The sequence below is a fragment of the Anser brachyrhynchus genome, assembly GCF_964034855.1.
Source record: "Anser brachyrhynchus genome assembly, contig: SUPER_30_unloc_1, whole genome shotgun sequence".
Lineage (NCBI taxonomy): Eukaryota > Metazoa > Chordata > Aves > Anseriformes > Anatidae > Anser > Anser brachyrhynchus.
Window position 1 is genome coordinate 95,312 of NW_027664146.1, and position 17,888 is coordinate 113,199.

Genomic DNA, 17,888 nt, shown 5'->3' on the forward strand with positions numbered 1-17,888 from the left:
TCCCTATCGGAGCCGTCCCCGGCGCGGCTGTGTGTATTTTGGGGGCGGGAGGGGTGAACCCGAACCAAAATAAAAGCAAAAAACAAATAAGAGGGGAGGGGAACCTCCATTTTAGGGGGGGGGGTGGCACGGTGCTAGCCGTCACCTTGAGGGTTTGTGCCCTGTGAGGGCGGTATCGGTTCTGGGATCAACCGCATCCCTCTGCTTTATCATCACCCCAAATCCCAAGGGGCAGAGGGCTTAGGGACATTTTGGGGAGGGTCTCGGGGGGGGGGGAGAGGGGGGGCACATGGAGATGTCGGGATATTTTAAGGCTCAGCAATGCAACAGAGACCATGAGAAGAACCAGGGTCCGGTTGTCCACTACAGTGCGACCGTACATCCGAGGAACCAGACCCCGCCGTGCGCAACGTCCCACGGGACCGAGACCCCCCCCCACAGTGCGTTGGGGGGGGGGTGTGCAGACCCCATTAGGAGGGTGGGCATGGACACCCCCCCCCCACCTCCCCTTGCTCGTGCCATGACCCGCCACGCCGGTCGCTACAAGCGGAGGAAGTCGCGCGCTATGCCTACGAGTAACTACGCTCAGTTGTAAGCTACAACCCGACGGAAAAAGTAGAGGGGAGGGAAGCCACTGCCTCCGCATCCCCCCGGGGGGGGGGGCATGGTGCTGCCTCTCCCCACCTCGATTCCGGCCCTGGGTGGCGATGGGAGGGGGTCGGACGGACAGACAGATGCCTGCTGCCCCGCCAGCCTCGCCGGGAGGCTGCGTCATGCGTTGGCGGGGGAGGCTGGGGAGGGGGAGGAGGAGGAGGGTGATGAGGCCGCTGGACCAGGAGGGGAGCAGGGGATGCTTGGAGGGGGAAAGCGCGGTGGTGTAACCCATTCTGCGCCCACCCCTCCCCTAATTAATGAACCGCACTCCCCCTTCCCCATAATTTTGCCTCCTGACCACAAACGGAGGCAGGCAGCAAGCGGGGGCCGCAACTGCCCGGGGTTAAGACAAAAGGGAAAAATGCCTTAAAAACAATAACAATTATAAGGCCAAGAGGCTCCGCCCTCCCTCCCCAGCCCCACCCTGCTTAGCCCAGCCCTGTTTGGCCCCACCCTTCTTAGCCCCACATCCCAGCTCTTAGCCTCGCCCCCCGGAGGGTCACTTGTAGAGGAGGTGGACCCGGCTGCCGTCGCAGTTGCCCCGTCCCAGTTTGTCGGCTTGCTCCGAGACCAGGCAGCGCACCAGGGGCAGGCTGGGCTGGTAGAAGGGCGCCGGGGCTGGGGCGGCCCCTAGCCCCGGGGCAAAATGGTTGTCGGCCTCCCGGGATGGGTTGGAGGAGCGGCGGCGGGAGCGGAGCTGCTGGCGGTCCTGGAGCTGCTGGCGGAGCTCAGACACCCGCTCCTCCTTCTGCAGGGGGGGAAAAGGGGGGGCGGGTCAGGACTTGGTAAACAGCCCCTGACCCTAAGGGATGGGGGGAGCACCCCAGGGGTGATGCACCGTGGGTGGGTGCAGCTGTAGGGTGGCAAAACCCCGACATAATACATTTAGGAGGTGTCCAACCTGTATGGGGTATCCAACTGTTATGGGGTATCCCCAACACCATGACATTTTTATGGGGTGTCCCACCTTTCTGGAGCATTCAACCTCTATGCGGAGTCCCCAGCACCCCAATACTACAACACCTTTATGGGGTGTCCCACCTTTATGGGGCATTCAACCTTTATGGGATGTCCCCAACACTCCAACGCTACAAAACCCCTAACGAGGTGACCCAACACCCCGATGCTACAACACCCGTGGGGTGCTGCACATCCCCCAATGCATTTTGGGGTGCACTCACCTCGGCGATGATCTTCTCCAGCTCCCGGTTCTCCTTCTCCAGCAGCCGGGACTTCTCTTCCTCGTTGTTGTTGGTGGAGGAGCCCGTCTTCATCGTGTCCTGCTGCTCCGACTGCCACTCGCCCCGGGTGATGAGACGCCGCATCTGTGGGGCCCCCGACTTTCAGATCCTCACCCCAAAACCTAACACCCTCATCCTACGGCCAGAGGAGGAACCTCACAAGATGGCCGTCCCCTCTCTGGTGGTCTTTTGGAGGAAACCCCAGACCCCCCCAGTGCCCCCGTCCTCGCTGGCACCTTGGGCACAAAGAGGACGACCAAGGTGATGTAGGAGGAGAAGACAACAGCCAACGAGGCAAAGGCGAAGGCCGCATCCTGCTGGCTGCTGAGGATCATGGTGACGGGCGCGGTGATGAGGCAGAGGACCTGCGGGTGATATTTTGGGGGTCACCCCGTGAGATATGGGGCGAAAGGACCCCCCCACGGCCCTTCTTCCCCAAGCTTACCGCCACATTGTAGATGGCCATGCCCACGGCACGGTGGTCGTTGATCTTCTCGGTGGACACACTCTTGGTCTCATATGCCAGAAAGATGCCCAGCAGCAGGAGCAGCCCCTTGAAGCCATAAAATATCCCTGGCCAGGGGGAATACAGGGTAAAAAGGGGGGGGGGGGTCACACATCGGTGTTCAAACAGGGAATGGGGGACCCCCCTACCTGCCCCCCATTGGGCCTCCTTTAGGACCTCTACAATGCTCTTGCGCCCCCAACCCTCCTTGTACCCCCAGTCTTGCTTGGAACCCCTTTCCCCTACCATCACCAAATTCCTGCCTGCCCCCCCCCCCCCCCCCAAACCTCTCCCCGACGCCCCCGTGCCCACCGAGCCACGTGTTCATCTTGGTGGAGCTGCAGTGCTCCAGCTGGGGCAGGATGGAGACGTCCGTGTCCGTCTTGGGCTCCTCCTTGGTGAACTCCTGGGGTGGCAAGGGCGGGAGGGGGCACATGGGTGGGGAAGCCTTTGCTGTGGGACCCCCTCTGCACCTCCCAGCAGCACCCCGATGCCATCGCTCCCCCTCCAGTGCTGTGAACTTCCCTCCAGCAGTGTCCTGGTGCTGTGAGCATCCCCCCCGCCACCGCGAGCATCCCCCCAACAATACCCCGCTGCTTTGAGCATCCACCCGCTGCCGTGAACACCCCCCCAGCAGTGCCCTCAGCACCCCCCCCCCCCACCTCAATGGTGCGGTGCAGGGGGTCTACGATCTGCCAGATGATCAGCGTCACCACGTCCAGCCCCACGAGCAGCCCCACAGTGGCATACAGCTTCCATGGCTCCAGGGTCTGCTTTGGGGGCACAGGGGCACACAGGGTCAGCATAGCACCACGGCAATCCGCCCCCCCTCCTCCAGACCCCACTCACCTTCCGCTTCTCCTTCTTCTCCTCCTTCTTGGTGAAGACGGTGTGGACCCACCAGATCTTGGTGAACATGCTGCCGTAAGCCAGGCTGAACCCCAGCCCGAGCAGCCACAGCCGGGCCTGCGGAGGGTGTGCGGTGACCCCATTGCCTGGCTGTGCTTAGACAGTGTCCTCCCCTTCCAGCTGTCCCCATCCCATGGTTGTAGCCACAACCATTCCCCCTCCAGCTGTGCCCATCCCATGGTTCCATTTCTGACCATTCCCCCTTCAACTGTCCCTATCCCATGGTTGTGTCCCTGGTTAACCCCTCTTCCAGCTGTCCCCATCCCACAGTCGTATGCCAACCATTCTCTCTCCAACTGTGCCCATCCCATGGTTCTACCCCTGGTTATTCCCCTTCCAGCTGTCCCCATCCTCTGGTTCTATCTCCAACCATTCCCTCTCCAACTGACCCCATTCCATGGCTGCATCCCCGCTTATTCCCCTTCCAGCTGTCCCCATCCCATGGTTCTATCTCCAACAGTTCCTCTTCCAGCTGTCCCCATCCCACAGTTGTACCCAAAACTCCCCCTCCAGCTGTCCCCCTCCCCTGGCCATCCCCCTCCACCTGTCCCTGAGCCCCTACCTGGCAGACAAAGGGGAAGAGCCCCGGCCCAATGTGGTATCCATCCAGCCCCAGGGGGAAGACGGCAGCAAGTGCTAGTGTGCAGCCCACGGCTGTCATGTTGTTCAGGTAGGGCTGGGAGTTCTGGATGTACCTGGAAGACACACACAATGGGGACACTGGGCGTCACCATTGTGCCGAGATGACCCCAACAGGACACGAGAAACTGAGGCATGAAGGGAGGTCAACGGATGCTGGGCACTGTGTGCTACAGCCTCAGCATCGCCCGAAGCAACACGGGAAGATGAGATTCCTACCAAGAGCAACCTCCCGTTGCCGTAGGAAGCACATGAGAGCACCCAAACGCCGGGAAAACGGTGACATTTGGGCTGATTCTCGGCCATCGGCCTTGGGGTAGGGGGTGTCACTGACCGGACGTGCCCATTGTAGATGTTGAAGGCCAAGCAGATGATGGCCAAGAGGATGCCCAGCGAAGCCAGCACTGAGACGGAGATGAAGAGCTTCTGGGACAGGAACCGAAAGGTGGTGATGACCTTGGTGTAGTCAGCTGGTGGAGCACCTCCTGCAGAGCCCATGGCACAATTAGGGGGCACGGAGGGGCCCTTCCCCATGGCAGGAGCCCCATGGGTGCCCCCCCAAGCCCCCCCACATCCTCTCACTACCCCTCTCACCGATCCACTTGTCGTTGTTGTACCAGGACAGGTTGTCCTTGGTGCTGTCGTAGTAGCCGATCTTCTTGTAGACACCTCCTGCAAGGGCAGTGGGGGTGGGTCAGGCGGGAGGTGCAACGACCCCATTGGGATCGTTGACGTTGGAAGGCACCCCTGGATCCACCTGGCCCACCCAGAGCTGGGTGCTCGGGACTATGTGCTGGTGGCTTTTGAAGATGAGGATGGAGACCCAATAACTTCTCTGGGGTGCCAGTGCTTGGTCACCTGCACCATGGCAGAGTGTTTCCTGATGTTCAGCTGGAGCATCCTGTCATCCTTCCGTGACTCTCTCCAGTGTGGCCAGGTCTCTCTTGTACTGGGGAGCCCAGAATTGGACCCAGTACCACAGGTGTGGCCGACCAGTACTGATCAGACTGGAAGGATCACCTCCCTTGACCTGCTGACAATGCTTCACCTACTGCAGTCCAGGACACCGTTACCCTTGCTTGCAGCAAGGGCACATCACTGGCTCCTGTTCCACTTGGTGTCCCCACCAGGTCCCAGGACATACTGATGACTGACCTCCACCTGGACTTGGTGCCACTGATCACCACCCTCTGGATGGTTCAGCCAGCTCCCAATCCACCTCACCATCTGCCCATCCATCAACAGCTTCTCTAGGATCCTATGACAGTGCTGAAAGCCTTCCTAAAGTCCACCTGGACAATGTCCATCGCTCTCCCTTCAACTACCAGAGCAGCAGGAGGTGGTCAAGTTGGCCAAGCATGACATCCCCTTGTTGAATCCACGCTGACCGCTCCTGGTGACCTTCTTTGTCCTTTCCTGTCCCCCCTACCTCCTGACCACCTCCCTCCATCACACGCATGAGCGGTTGCATGCTAAGGCTTTGTGTCCTGTTGGCCAAAAGGGTTGTTGTGGTGTCCAACCTGGGGCACCAGTTCGTTGTTGTATGATATTTTTTGTGCCAACAAAAGGGTTTGTTGTGTGCAACAGATGCAACGTTGCCTGCTACGAGCATCTCGTGATGAAGGGAACACATGGGACATGGTGACCGTGTTGCACACCTGCGTTCACTCACCTTGAAGCTGCTCGATGAGTGTCCAGGCCATGCGGGACCCGCTGGCATCAAAGACAACGTGGCCCTGTGGGACAAGCATCAGGACACGGACCTGTCAGGCAGCAGGACCATGCGCCCAGCGGGTGCTAGGAGGCAAAGTTTTCACCCATCTGGCACTTTTTGGGGGTGTTTCAGGGGACACCCTCAAAGGTTAAGGAGCTGGGGACATGGGACACCTTGGTGGGGAGAAGGTGGACAGGGTTGGGGGGTGCTCTGGGGTGTAACGCACCGAGACGCCCTCAAAAGCGGAGGAGTTGAGGGCCCGGTAGATCTCATCAGTGATGTTCTTGTTGTTGTAGTTGAAGTCCTCCAGGCGCAGCCCCTTCTTGACCAGCTCCGCTGAGGTCTTGTTGAGGGCCAGGGCCAGTGCCCAGATGGCATCGTAGGCCAGCGGTGCCTCCTGGAAGCCGCCCGTCTCCTCTGGGTTCTTGCCCAGCCTCTTCTGCAGCTTCTCGATGAACTCCTGAGACGTCTGTGACAGGGACAAGGAGGTGGCCATGTGGCAGGTGCGATGGAGAAGACCCTTGCGGTCCAAGCTATCTGCCTGCCCTCCCCGCTGGGATGTGTCCCCCCCAGCCCCGTACCATGTTGGAGATACTGCGGGTGTTCTCCGGGTTGAGCATGACAATCTCGGTTGTGACGTGCCCCTCCACGGCCTCAGCCATCTCCGCCTCGGTGCAGTTGATGGCCGGGTCCTTGATGCGGAACCAGTTGTCGGCATACCAGCCGATGAGGAACCAGACGTACTTCTTGCCATACAGCTTCTCCTTGTAGACCTGGGCAGGCCGCGGGGCAGCTGCTTTCATCCCGTCACCCTTTGCTCATCTAGCACCCTTCTTCCCACCTCGTTCATCCATCCAGACATCAGTCCATACACACCCTCTCCGTCCAACCAGACCTTTGTCCATCCTGACCTTTGTCCATCCATCCTGATGTTTGTCCATCTATACCTCTGCCCATCATTCCAGACCTCTGACCATCCACACCCCATCCATCCATCCAGACCTTCGTCCACCCACTCTTCACCCTATGCCTCCACTCAATCATCTCTCTTCCCACCATCCCACTTGCCCACCCACCCATTTGTCCACCCATCTGTCTGTCCACCTGTCCTACCACACTCACATCTCCCCACGCTTCCACCCATCCATCCCACCACCACCTTTCTGCCCTCTCACCCACGCGCCCCACTGCCCTTTTCTCCATCCCACCATCCATCACCCTACATCCACCCTCCTCCACTCCACGTGCTCTCCATCCTCCCTCACGCCCCACTGGTGCCTGCCCCACTGGTGTCCCCCCCTTTCCACCCATGCGCCCCTCACCTCGCAGAAGACCTTACGCGCCTCCGTCTCGTAGAAGAGTCCCACAATGATACGGGCATCCTGGCGCTGCAGGGAGACAACTCACCCTGGGGTGGGACTTCTGCTCCCGGGGCTTATGCAAACCCAACCCCACCCACCCTCATTTGCATAACTTTGCATAGGAAGGTGTAGCTGGCAGTTAAAACTCAGTGTTGCCCGTCATGGACATGGCTCCTCATCTGGGTGGAGGAGATGCAGGTTCACAACCCCACCTTGACCTGGATGCTTGGGCATCCTGGGGTGGCTCTGCTCCCTTTTTGGGGTTCGGGGCATGACTCCAGAAGCACCCCGGTGGTTTCGGGCACCGGAAGGAGGACTTTGGGGATGCAGGCAAGGTGGGCTCACCTTGAGGTTGCGCACAGGTGCGGCGGGGTCAGAGAAGAAGCTCTGGCGGAAGGTGATCTCCAGGCCGGCTTCCTTCACCCGCTGGTCCAGGTCATCAAGGGTCTGGCGGGGGGGCCGGCAGGGTGGGGAGCAGGCAGACAGGGGGCAGGCAGATGGGGTGGGGGGGGGGTCAGAAGGGAAAGAGAGTGCAAAGTGAGCCCGGGGAGGGCGGAGGGGCACCAAGCAAGGGATTGGGGTTAGGTTGGGTTGGGTCGGGTCAGGTCAGGTCAAGTTGAGTTGGGTCGAGTTCGGTCAGGTCAGGCCGAGTCGGGATGAGTTGGGTCAGGCCGAGTCGGGATGAGTTGGGTCAGGCCGAGTCGGGATGAGTTGGGTCAGGCCGAGTCGGGATGAGTTGGGTCAGGCCGAGTCGGGATGAGTTGGATGGGGTCGGGTTGTGTTGGGTTGGGTCAGGTCATGAACCATGGGGCCATCAGGATGGGGGCAAGCAGCGGTGCAGCAGATTTTGGGGATGTTGTGGAGGGCGTGGCAGCAGGGTCGAAGCAGGTTTGAGGGGGGGTCTCCAGCATGCGTACCGAGGTGAAGACCTCCGTGGTCTGCTGGATGGTGGCGATCTTGGTCCAGCCCCACTTCTTGAAGAGCTGGACGCGCGTGGGGTTGTGCAGAGTGGCCGAGGGGTGGGTACGGAAGAAAGTGGGGAAGCGCTGGCGGTTGGAGAGGGCAGGGGAGCTTGAGCCGTAGGAGAGCTGTGAGGGGAGGGGGGAGAGTAGAGGGGGGTCGTGAGACCCCCAAAAAGTCAAAAGCAACAAGCACACACGAAGCAACAACCAGAAGGCAACAAGCACACACATAACAACCTGAAAGCAACAAGCACATATACAAAAACAAGCTGAAAGCAACAACTGTGCACACAGCAACACCCCAAAAGCAACAACACGTGTAGCAACAACCCAAAAGCAACAACCACACACACAGCAACAACCCAAAAGCAACAACCATGCACGTAAGAGCAACCTGACAGCAAGAAGCACACGCAGAGCAACAATCACGCACATAGCAGCACTCGCACACATCCTTGGCAGGCAGTGGCTGCAGCCGTGCATGCAATACAACAACGCGTTGCTGCGTGCAATGCGACACACGTGCATGACCACTGCTGAGCACCAGTGCAACCACGCCACATCCGTCCCCAGCAGCATCGGGGAGATCAGCACCCTGTGTTTCCCCCCGCCAGGACCCCATGTTTCCCCCCCCAGGACCCCAGGTGTGCCCCCCCAGGACCCTGGGTGTTGCCCCTCACCACAATCAGGTTCCACATGCGGGCAGCTTCGGCCACAAGTGTGGAGACACTGCTGCAGCCGGGCATGAGGATGATCTTGATGGGATCATTGTAGAGCAGCTCGTAGAGGTACTTGGTGGCCTGGCCTGGGTCACACTGGGCGGGGGGGGGGGCACAAGGATCAAGCAGCTGCTGGACCCCACTCCCCTTCCTCACTGCCTGTTTTCCCCATCCCAGTTCCCCCAGTTTAACCCATCCCATCGCCCCCATTCCCCTCCTGGTGGTGGGGTTGGATCCGCTTCCCCATTGACCCTATATAAAAGGGAAGGGGGGAGGGGGGGTCCAGGTTCCCACGGGGGGGGGCCCCGATGCTCCGGCTCCGTCCCTGGGGGGGCTGTGAATAATTCAGGGCACGGAGGCGCCGTTGTCACGGCAACCCAGCGGCAGACCCAGCAGCATCTGCTGCCGTGGCAACCGGGCTGGACCAGTGGGGGGGGGGGGGGGATGCAGGAAAAAGGGGGGGGATGGGGACAGAAAGGGGAGGGGGAACAGGGGGGGTGCAGGACAGACGGACACTGGGATAAGGGACAGATGGACGGGGTTGGGGACGTGAGAGGGACCCCCACTGCTTCCCCTTGCTAGGGGGCAGGTTTATGCCCGTGACCCCCCCAGCACATCCAAGCCTCCCACCAGTGCCCCAAATACCCTGGCCTCATCCTAGCCCCCTGCCCAACCCTTGCCTCGGTCCCTCTGCCCTTGCCCTGTATATCTGTGGTGTCATTGCCACCCTGCTCCATATATCTGTCCCCCCCCCCCCATTTATCTGCCTCGTCCTTGTCACCCTGCCCTATATATTCTGTCCCACCTCAGTCACCCCATCCCATGTCCCTGCCCTATAGCTCTGCCCCATCCTGGCCACCCTTCCCCGTGTCCCTGCCCCATCCTGCTGTCCCTATAACCTGCCCTATAGCTTTGCCCCCAACCCTGCCACCCCCTGCTGTCCCCATTCCTGTCCCTCACCATGTCCCCTGTCCCTCCCACTGTCCCCATCCCCATCCCTTTCCCCACTGCCCCTCACCATGTCCTTATCCCCATCCCAACTGCCTCACCATGTCCTTTATCCCCCCACTGCTCCCCATCTCCACCCCCGCCACGTCCCTGTCCCCACCACCCCCAGCATGTCTTTTACCCTCCCTCTGCTCCCATCCCCACCATCCCCTGCTGCCCCCCATCCCCACCACCCCTCACCACGTCCCCATCCCTGTCCCCATCCCATTGCCCCTCACCCTGTCCCCATCCCCACTGCCCCCCATGTCCCTGTCTCCCTCACCCCTCACCATGTCCCCATCTCTGTCCCCATCCCCATTGCCCCTCACCATGTCCCTATCCCTGTCCCCATCCCCATCACCCCTCTCCATGTTTCCATTCCCACTCCCCCCCATTGCCCCCACCATGTCCCCATCGCCGTCCCCACTGCCCCTCACCCCCTCCCCATCCCCACTGCCCCCAATCCCCATTGCCCCATCCCCACCACCCCTCCCCACGTCCCCATCCCCACTTCCCCCCACCCCCCCCCATACCGCCCTACCCCCCCTACCCCCACCGCCCCCTCCCCACCTTGCTGTCGTGGTGGATGAGGCGCAGCTCGTAGTCGGGCAGGATGTCCCTCCGGCTGTTGACGTCCTCCAGCGCCATGCGGACGGCGGGCAGGCACGCTTGCCCCCCCGGCCACCCCCCGCTCATGGGGAAGAGCGCCCCGACGTGCACGGCCTTCTTGCCTGTCCCCCCCGGCGGGCGCGACACCAGCAGGGCGCTGAGCACCAGCAGCCAGCGCGGAGAGCCGGGGGGGGCCGTGGGGACACTCGCCATGGCGGGTCAGGGCGAGGGGGGGGGCAGGCTGGCCATGGCGGGGGGTGCTGGGGGAGGCGGATGGCAGCGGCGGTGGGGGGGGGACGGAGGCACCGGAGGAATGGCAAAGAGGGTTTTGGGGGGGGGGGAGAGTGGAGGGGTGGCAAGGGAAGAGGGGTGGAGAGGGGAAAGAAGGAAGGATGGAGCGGGGAGGAGGGTGCAGAGCAGAAAGGAGGGTGCAGAGCAGAGAAGGATGCAAAGCAGAAAAGAGGATGCAAAGCAGGAAAGGGGGATGGATGCAAAGCAGAAAAGGAGGATGGATGCAAAGCAGAAAAGAATGCAAAGCAGGAAAGGAGGGTGCAAAGCCGAAAAGGAGGATGGATGCAAAGCTGAAAAGGATGCAAAGCAAAAAGGAGGATGGATGCAAAGCAGAAAAGGAGGATGCAAGGCAAAACGGAGGAGGCAAAGCAGAAAAAGAGGACGGTTGCAAAGCAGAAAGGATACAAAACAGAAAGGAGGATGGATGTAAAGCCGAAAAGGGGGATGCCAAACAGAAAAACGGAAGGCTGGAGGGCAGGGGGACGAAAGGACGGGGGAGGACAGAGGGATGGAGGCTGGAGAGCGGCGAGGCAGACGGAGGGCGAGCGGAAGGACGGACGGACGGAGGGGCTGGGGGTGCCGGGGGGGGGGGGCTGGAGGGAAAAAAAAGGGACGGGGAGCGGAGAGGCAGAGGGACGGAGCCGGAGGGACGGAGGAAAGCGGGGATGGAGGATGCTGGGGGGGGGGGGGGGGGCGGGAGGCGGGGGCGGATGGGTGATGGAGGACGGGGAGGGAGGGAGATGAGGCGGAGGCTGCGGGGGGCGCAGAGGGAGGCTGGGAGAAGGAGGAGGAGGAGGCGGAGAGGGGCGGCTCCCGCCCCTTCGCCCCCCTTTGCAGGGCGGGGGGGGCTTCGGGGGGGGGTTCCATAGGGATGGGGGGGCTCCCGATTCCCCGGCCCCCCCCCCCCCCGGATGAGGAGAGGGGTACGTGGGGGGAGAGGGGGCCCTGAGGATGTTGCCCCCCCCGGTGCCATGAAGCCCTGGGGAGCTGCTGGGGGGCTGGGGTTGCCCCCACCCAGGGCAGAGGGGACCCGGGGTTTGGGGGGGGGGGGGGCACACGGGGCCATACTCACCTGAGAGAGGGCGACGAACTGTGGGGGAGGGGGAACTGAGTCACAGAGAGACCCCCCCATGGGGACCAGGACTCCCCAGGGACATGAACCCCCACCCCAGAGACCCCCCAACCCCATGGGCACCCCATGGGGTCCTGAACCCCCACCACAGAGACCCCACAGGGACCTGAACCCCTACTGCAGAGACCCCCAAAGCCCAGGGGCACCCCATAAGGACCTGAATCCCCATCCCAAAGACCCTGCAGGGGCCTTATCCCGTACTGTAGAGACCCCATAAGGACCTTAACCTCCATCCCAGAGAAACCCAACCCCACAGGCACTCCGCAGGGACCTGAACCCCCATCCCAGAGACCCCATAGGGGCCTGAACCCCTACTGCAGAGACCCCCCAAAGCCCATGGACACCCAAAGGGACCTGAATCCCCATCTCAAAGACCCTACAGGGACCTGAACCCTCACCTCAGAGGCCCCTCAACCCCATAGGCACCTCACAGAGACCTGAACTTCCACCCCAGAGACCCCTCAAACCCCATGAACACCCCACAGGGTCCTGGAACCCCATCCCAGAATCCCCACAGACACCTGAACCCCCACCCCAGAGATCCCCAAACCCCATGGACACTCACGCTCGCAGACGGGTTTCGGGGTGCTCCAACGCCCCAGCTTGGTGCAGTTGCTGCGGGCGCTGCCCAGCAGGCGGAACCCGGGGTTGCAGCTGTACTCGGTCCACGTCCCCTCCACCGGCACCCGCTCCATTGCCCGTGCCACCGCCTGCCCGTTCTCCAGGCTCAGGTGCATTTTGGGGCAAGTCCGCACTAAAACAGGGGTGCAAAGCCTCAGCCCCGTGTCTTTTCCCCATAAAAACCCTGATTCTTTTTTTTTTCTTTGGGGGGTGGAGGCTCACAGCAGCGGCTGGGGTGTCCCATGGCGGTCCAGGTGCCGTTGCGCTGGCACTTGCGCACCTTGGGCCCCACGATCTCACGGTCAGGGCGGCAGACGTACTCAATCTCATAGTCGAAGGGGAGGAAGCGGACGCTCTGGACCTCCTCCGGGGTCAGCCCCCGGTAGCGGATGCCCCCGTCCCGCGGCGGGTGGATGATCTCGCAGCCTGCGGCGGGGACGAGACGGAGGACGCGGCCGAGGAGGCGGCAGGGACGCGGCGGAGGAGGATGCGGCGGAGGAGGACGTGGTAGGGACGTGCTGGAGGACATGGTGGAGGACGCGGTGGGGATGTAGTGGGGGACATGGTGGAGGAGGACATGGTAGGGAAGTATTGGAGGACGTGGTGGAGGATGTGGTAGAAGAGAACATGTCGGGGATGTAGTGGGGGACATGGTAGAGGAGGACGTGGTGAGGATGTGCGTGAGGACATGGTTGAAGAGGACATGGTAGGGATGTGCTGGAGCACGTGGTGGGGATGTAGTGGGGGACATGGTGGAGGACACAGTGGAGGAGGACATGGCAAGGATGTGCTGGAGGACACGGTGGAGGATGTGGTAGAGGAGGACATGGTAGGGAAGTACTGGAAGACATGGTGGAGGATGCGGTGGGGATGTAGTGGGGACATGGTGGAGGAGGACGTAGTGAGGATGTGCTGGAGCAAATGGTTGATGAGGACATGGTAGGGATGTGCTGGAGGACGTGGTGGGGATGTAGTGGGGGACACGGTGGAGGACACAGTGGAGGACATGATGGGGATGTGCTGGAGGACGTGGTAGAAGTGGACATGGTAGGGAAGTACTGGAGGACATGGTAGAGGACGACATGGTGGGGATATGCTGGAGGACATGGTGGAGGACGTGGTGGAGGACGACATGGTAGGGATGTAGCGGAGGATGTGGTGGAGGATGTGGTAGGGACGTACTGGAGGACATGGTGGAGGACGCGGTGGGGATGTAGTGGGGGACATGGTGGAGGACATGGTAGAAGAGGACATGGTTGTGATGTGCTGGAGGACGCGGTGGAGGAGGACATGGTTGGGATATGGAGGAGGACAGGGTGGAGGACACGGCAGAGGACACAGCAAAGGAAGACATGGTCGGGATGTGGTGGAGGACGTGGTGGGGACGTGGAGGAGGACACATTGGAGGATGTGGTTGAAGACCCGGTGGGGGACACCATGGAGGTTACTGGGGACATTGTAGGGACACTGTGGAGGACGTGGTAGAGGACACCATGGGGATGTGGTGGAGGACCTGGTAGAGGACGTGGCGGAGGACACCATGGGCACGTGGTAGAGGATGTGGTGGGCACACCACGGGGATTGTTGGGAATACGGCGGGGACATGCTGGAGACGTGATGGAGGCAGTGGAGGACGCAGCGGTGGAGGACGCAGCAGAGGACACGTTGGCCTCCCACCTACCTTCAGTCAGGTTGACGCGTACAGCCGCCTGGCTGCGCGCCGCACTCAGCGCCAGCAGCACCAGCAGCACCTGCAGGGGCAGTGGCTCCACACTTAGGGGGCACATATGGGGCTGGGGGGGGGATATAGGGGGGCACGTGGGGACACCGTGGGCATCCGTGTCCCCCACCTCCCCCCAGGTCGGCCGCTCGGGCCCCTTACCCTGCCGTGGGGCAGGATCCGTCCCGTCCCCTCCATGCTGGCCACCGGTGGGGACGTCACCGCTGCTGTCACCTGCGAGGACAGCCCCTATAGAGCCTGCCCCACACATTCCGCAGCCCCTGTAGAGCACTCCCCCCCTGCCTTGAGACCCCTATGTAGGGTACATCCCCTATAGGGTAACATCCCCTATATAGGGTATGTCCCACCCGCCCTTCATCCCCTATAAATTATGCCCCACATGCCCTGCATCCCCTAAATACAGTGCCACCCTATAGATTACACCTTGCATGCCCTGCATCCCCTATAAATTATGCCCCTCGTGCTCTACAACCCCTATATATTACATCCCCTCTACAGCATCCCCACATGCCCTGCATCCCTTATAGAGCACACCCCCTATAGAGCACACCCCCTATAGAGCACACGCCACGTGCCCTGCATCCCCTAGAGAGCGCTCCCCATAAGCCTTTGTATCCCCTATATAAAGTACCTCAACTACAAATCACACCCTACATGCCCCGTGTCCCCTACAGGTTATATACTCTACAACAGAGCACGCCCCATGTGCCCCGCGTCCCCTATGCAGAGAGCATCCCCTATAGGGCACACCACGCCGCACATGCCCGCAGACAAAACAGATCGTCCCCTATGGAGCACGCCCTGCTGCGCGCGTGCGCACGCACAAGCGCAGCGTCCCCTATAGAGCGCCGCCCCGGGGCACGCACGCGCTGAGCCCCTATAGAGCATGCCCCGGGGCTCTATAAGGGCTGCAGCCACACGCAGCATCCCCTACGGAGAGCCTACGGCACACGCAGGCTCTCCCCGACCTATAGGTACCCATACACGTGGCCCTATAGGTCCCCAAGGGCTGCTGGTGCACCCCACAAATCCTAGAGGTGCACGTGCAAAGTGCAAACTGCAGCCTGCCTGTGCATGGTGCAAGCTGCAGCCTCTTTGTACGTGGGAAGTGCAAGCTGCACCCCGTGTGCATGTGCAAAGTGCAAACTGCACCCTGCTTATGTATGCAAAGTGCAAGCCGCACCCCACTTGCATGTGCAGAGTGAAAGGTGCACCCCCTTTGCACATGCAGAGTGCAAGGTGCACCCTGCTTGCACAAGCATGGTGCAAGATGCACCCCCTTTGTACAAGCATGGTGCAAGCTGCACCCCACGTGCACATGCACTGTGCAAGCTGTACCCCACTTGCACATGCATAGTGCAAGCTGCACCCCTCTTGCACATGCACTGTGCAAGCTGCACCCCATTAATGCGCGGTCAGTGCAAGCTATACCTCACTTGCACATGCAAGGTGCACACCACACCCCGTTTGCACACACACAGTGCACACCACACCCCGCTTGCACACGCACCCTGCGCACCACACCCCGCTTGCACACGCAGGCCGTACCCCGCCTCCATGTGCACGCGCCTGTGCAAGCTGCACCCGCACCGGCTCCTCCCTGCGTGCAGTGCGGTGCAAGCCCCACCCGGGCAACCGCCCCGCTTGCACGCCCGCTTTGCACACCCGGCCTGCACAAAGGAGCCTGCCCTGAAGCTGGGGGTGTGATGCCTGAGGGGGGGGGGGGGGGGCTTCCCCTGAGCGTTCCGTCCCCCCCCCCAGCAGCATTGCTAGGCCCTGGGGTAATTAAGCCGGGCACTAATGAGGGCTGATGCTAACTAAGCCAGTTGCTTGGATACTGCTGAGCTCAGGCCCTGCAGGCCCCCCCTCCCCGGACCCTCGGTCACCCCCCCTTTATTGTCGTCCCCCCCCCCCCGGGTGGGGGGGGTCCTGGGATAGGGGGGGCTAAAATTGGGGGGGAGGTCTATGAAAACGGCGGGGGTCCTGGATGGGGGGGCTGAATATGGGGGGGGGCTGAAAATAGAAGCGGGGGGGTCTTCGAAAAAGGGGGGGGGGTCCTGAAAATGGGGGGGGCCTGGAAAAGGGAGGGGGCTCTGGAAATAGGGGGGGCGTCTCTGAAATAAAGGGGAGGGTCCCTGAAAACAAGGGGGAGTCCCTGGATGTCAGGGGGGGGTCCCTGAAAAAGGGGGTTTCTTTAAAAATGGGGGGGGTGTCCCTGGATGGGGGGGGGAGTTGGATGGGGGGGGGCTGAATAAAGGGAGGGGGTCCTGGATATACCGGGGTGGGCTTGGATATAGGGAGGGGGTCCCAGGCCTGGAGGGGGGTCAGAGGCCGCAGAATAGGGGAGAGTTTATTGGGGGGGGGGGGGGGTCCCGGTTTGGGGGGGGCACAGGAAGGGGGGGGTGTCCAAGCTGGATTGGAGGGGGGGCAGCACACAATGGGGTGCAAGGCTCCAGGAAGGCGGAGGGGGGGGGATCCCAGCCTGGGGGGCTTCGCTTACAAAGGGTTTTTTTGAGGGGGGGGGGAATTGGGGTGTGTGTAATGCGGGGAGCCCCCCCGTGCCCCCCCCCCCCTTTTTTACCCCCTCCCATGGCCTTACCTGGGTCGTCCGGGCTGGCGGAGCTGGAGCGGAGCCTGTACAAGGTATGGGGGGGGGGGGGGGGAGGCACGGAAATTGGGGTGGGGGGGGCGGGAGGGGTTTTGGGGGGGTCGAGAGATTTGGGGAGGGGGTGGCGAAAATTTGGGGGGGGGAAATTGGGGTGGGGGATTTGGGGAGGGGGGGAATTTGGGGCGGGGGAATTGGGGGGTTGGAAATGGGGGGGGGAAATTCGGGTGGGGGGTGCGAATTTGGGGGGTTTGGGAATTTGGGGGGGGGGCGCCTGAAATTGGAGGGGTGCAAATCTGGGGAGGGGGGTGCGAATTTGGAGGGGGGGGGTTAAATTGGGGGGGGGGGATTTAGGGGAGGGGAGCGGCAATTTGGGGAGGGTCCGGAGATTTTCTGGGTGGGGGCGGTCCGGAATCGCGGGGGGGAGCTGGGGGAGGGGGTCCGGGAGCTTGGCTCGAGGGTGGGGGGGGGGGGGGGGGTCACGGGGGGCCGGAGGAGCCCCCCCGGAGGCCGGGGCAGGAGCGGGGCTGCCGCGGCTCCCGGCGGCGCGGGGGCGGTGCCCGGGGGGGGCCCAGGTGGGCGGGGGCGGGAGGGGGGCGGGGCCTGCGGGGGGCGGGGCCGAGGGGTCCGGGGGGGGGGGAGGACACCGGACCCCCCCCCGCCCCCCCAAGCCCCCCCCCGGCAGCCGCAGCAGCGGCCGGAGGCGGAGCGGGGGGGGGCGTTTTGGGGGGGCTTCGTGGGGATGGGGGCTGGGGGGGGGGGGCTGCGTGTCCGTGGGGTTGCGGGGGGGGGGGGGGGTGGGGGGGGGGTTTGGGGGGGCTGCGTGGGGTGTCGGGGGCTGCGTTTGGGGGCGTCCGAGGAGGGGGGGGTTGGGGGTGGGGGTGGGGGTGTGCGTGGGGGGGTTGCGGGGGTGTGAGGGGGGGGGCGCTGGGTGTGCTCGTGGGGCCGTGGCGCCGTGGGGCTGTGCGCGGTCACATGCGTGTGCCACGGCCACGTGTGCGCGGGGTCACGCGGGTGCGGGCGTGTGTCACGCGTTCCTTGCACACGCGCTGAGGTGCACGCACCCCACCTCCTTGCACAAGTCCTTGGCCCATGATTCCCTGCACACGCTCTCAGCGCCTTGCACACCTGCCCAGCTCCTTGCACACGTTCTCAGCGCCTTGCACACATGCCCTGCTCCTTGCACACTCACCCAGCC

General features: G+C 62.5%; 1 protein-coding gene across 4 annotated transcripts; it reads right to left on the reverse strand.

Moving 5' to 3' along the window:
- Positions 1-331: 331 nt before the first annotated feature.
- GABBR1 (gamma-aminobutyric acid type B receptor subunit 1) lies at positions 332-16,742 on the reverse strand. Of its 4 annotated transcripts, XM_080608302.1 has the most exons (24): positions 16,685-16,742; positions 14,227-14,298; positions 14,026-14,095; positions 12,567-12,770; positions 12,289-12,477; positions 11,664-11,681; positions 10,262-10,422; positions 8,666-8,800; positions 7,941-8,111; positions 7,369-7,470; positions 6,985-7,050; positions 6,244-6,435; positions 5,889-6,131; positions 5,621-5,684; positions 4,543-4,620; positions 4,283-4,433; positions 3,872-4,004; positions 3,250-3,366; positions 3,063-3,173; positions 2,713-2,806; positions 2,341-2,468; positions 2,132-2,260; positions 1,836-1,979; positions 332-1,402 (listed from the first exon to the last, which is right to left on the reverse strand). In XM_080608302.1, exons 2-24 carry the CDS (start codon positions 14,260-14,262, stop codon positions 1,154-1,156), a joined length of 2,985 nt encoding a protein of 994 aa, XP_080464428.1. In that variant the 5' UTR covers positions 14,263-14,298; positions 16,685-16,742; the 3' UTR covers positions 332-1,153. The 4 variants fall into 4 exon arrangements, with proteins under 4 accessions (XP_080464428.1, XP_080464427.1, XP_080464426.1 ...); XM_080608301.1 differs by lacking the exon at positions 16,685-16,742 and having other exon boundaries at positions 3,063-3,170; XM_080608300.1 differs by lacking the exons at positions 14,026-14,095; positions 14,227-14,298; positions 16,685-16,742 and having other exon boundaries at positions 3,063-3,170; positions 12,567-14,004.
- Between the last annotated feature and the right edge of the window lie 1,146 nt (positions 16,743-17,888).

What these genes read in the sequence shown, in the direction of transcription:
- GABBR1 (XM_080608299.1), bottom strand. Translation starts at nt 13,746, where the DNA reads ATGTGTCCTCCTCCACGTCCCCACCACGTCCTCCACCACATCCCGACC. An exon ending in GCATGTGGAACCTGATTGTG is followed by an intron (nt 8,112 to 8,665) that starts GTGAGGGGCAAC and finishes CTCCCCTCACAG; the next exon opens with CTCTCCTACGGCTCAAGCTC. An exon ending in CCACGGAGGTCTTCACCTCG is followed by an intron (nt 7,471 to 7,940) that starts GTACGCATGCTG and finishes CCCCCCCGCCAG; the next exon opens with ACCCTTGATGACCTGGACCA.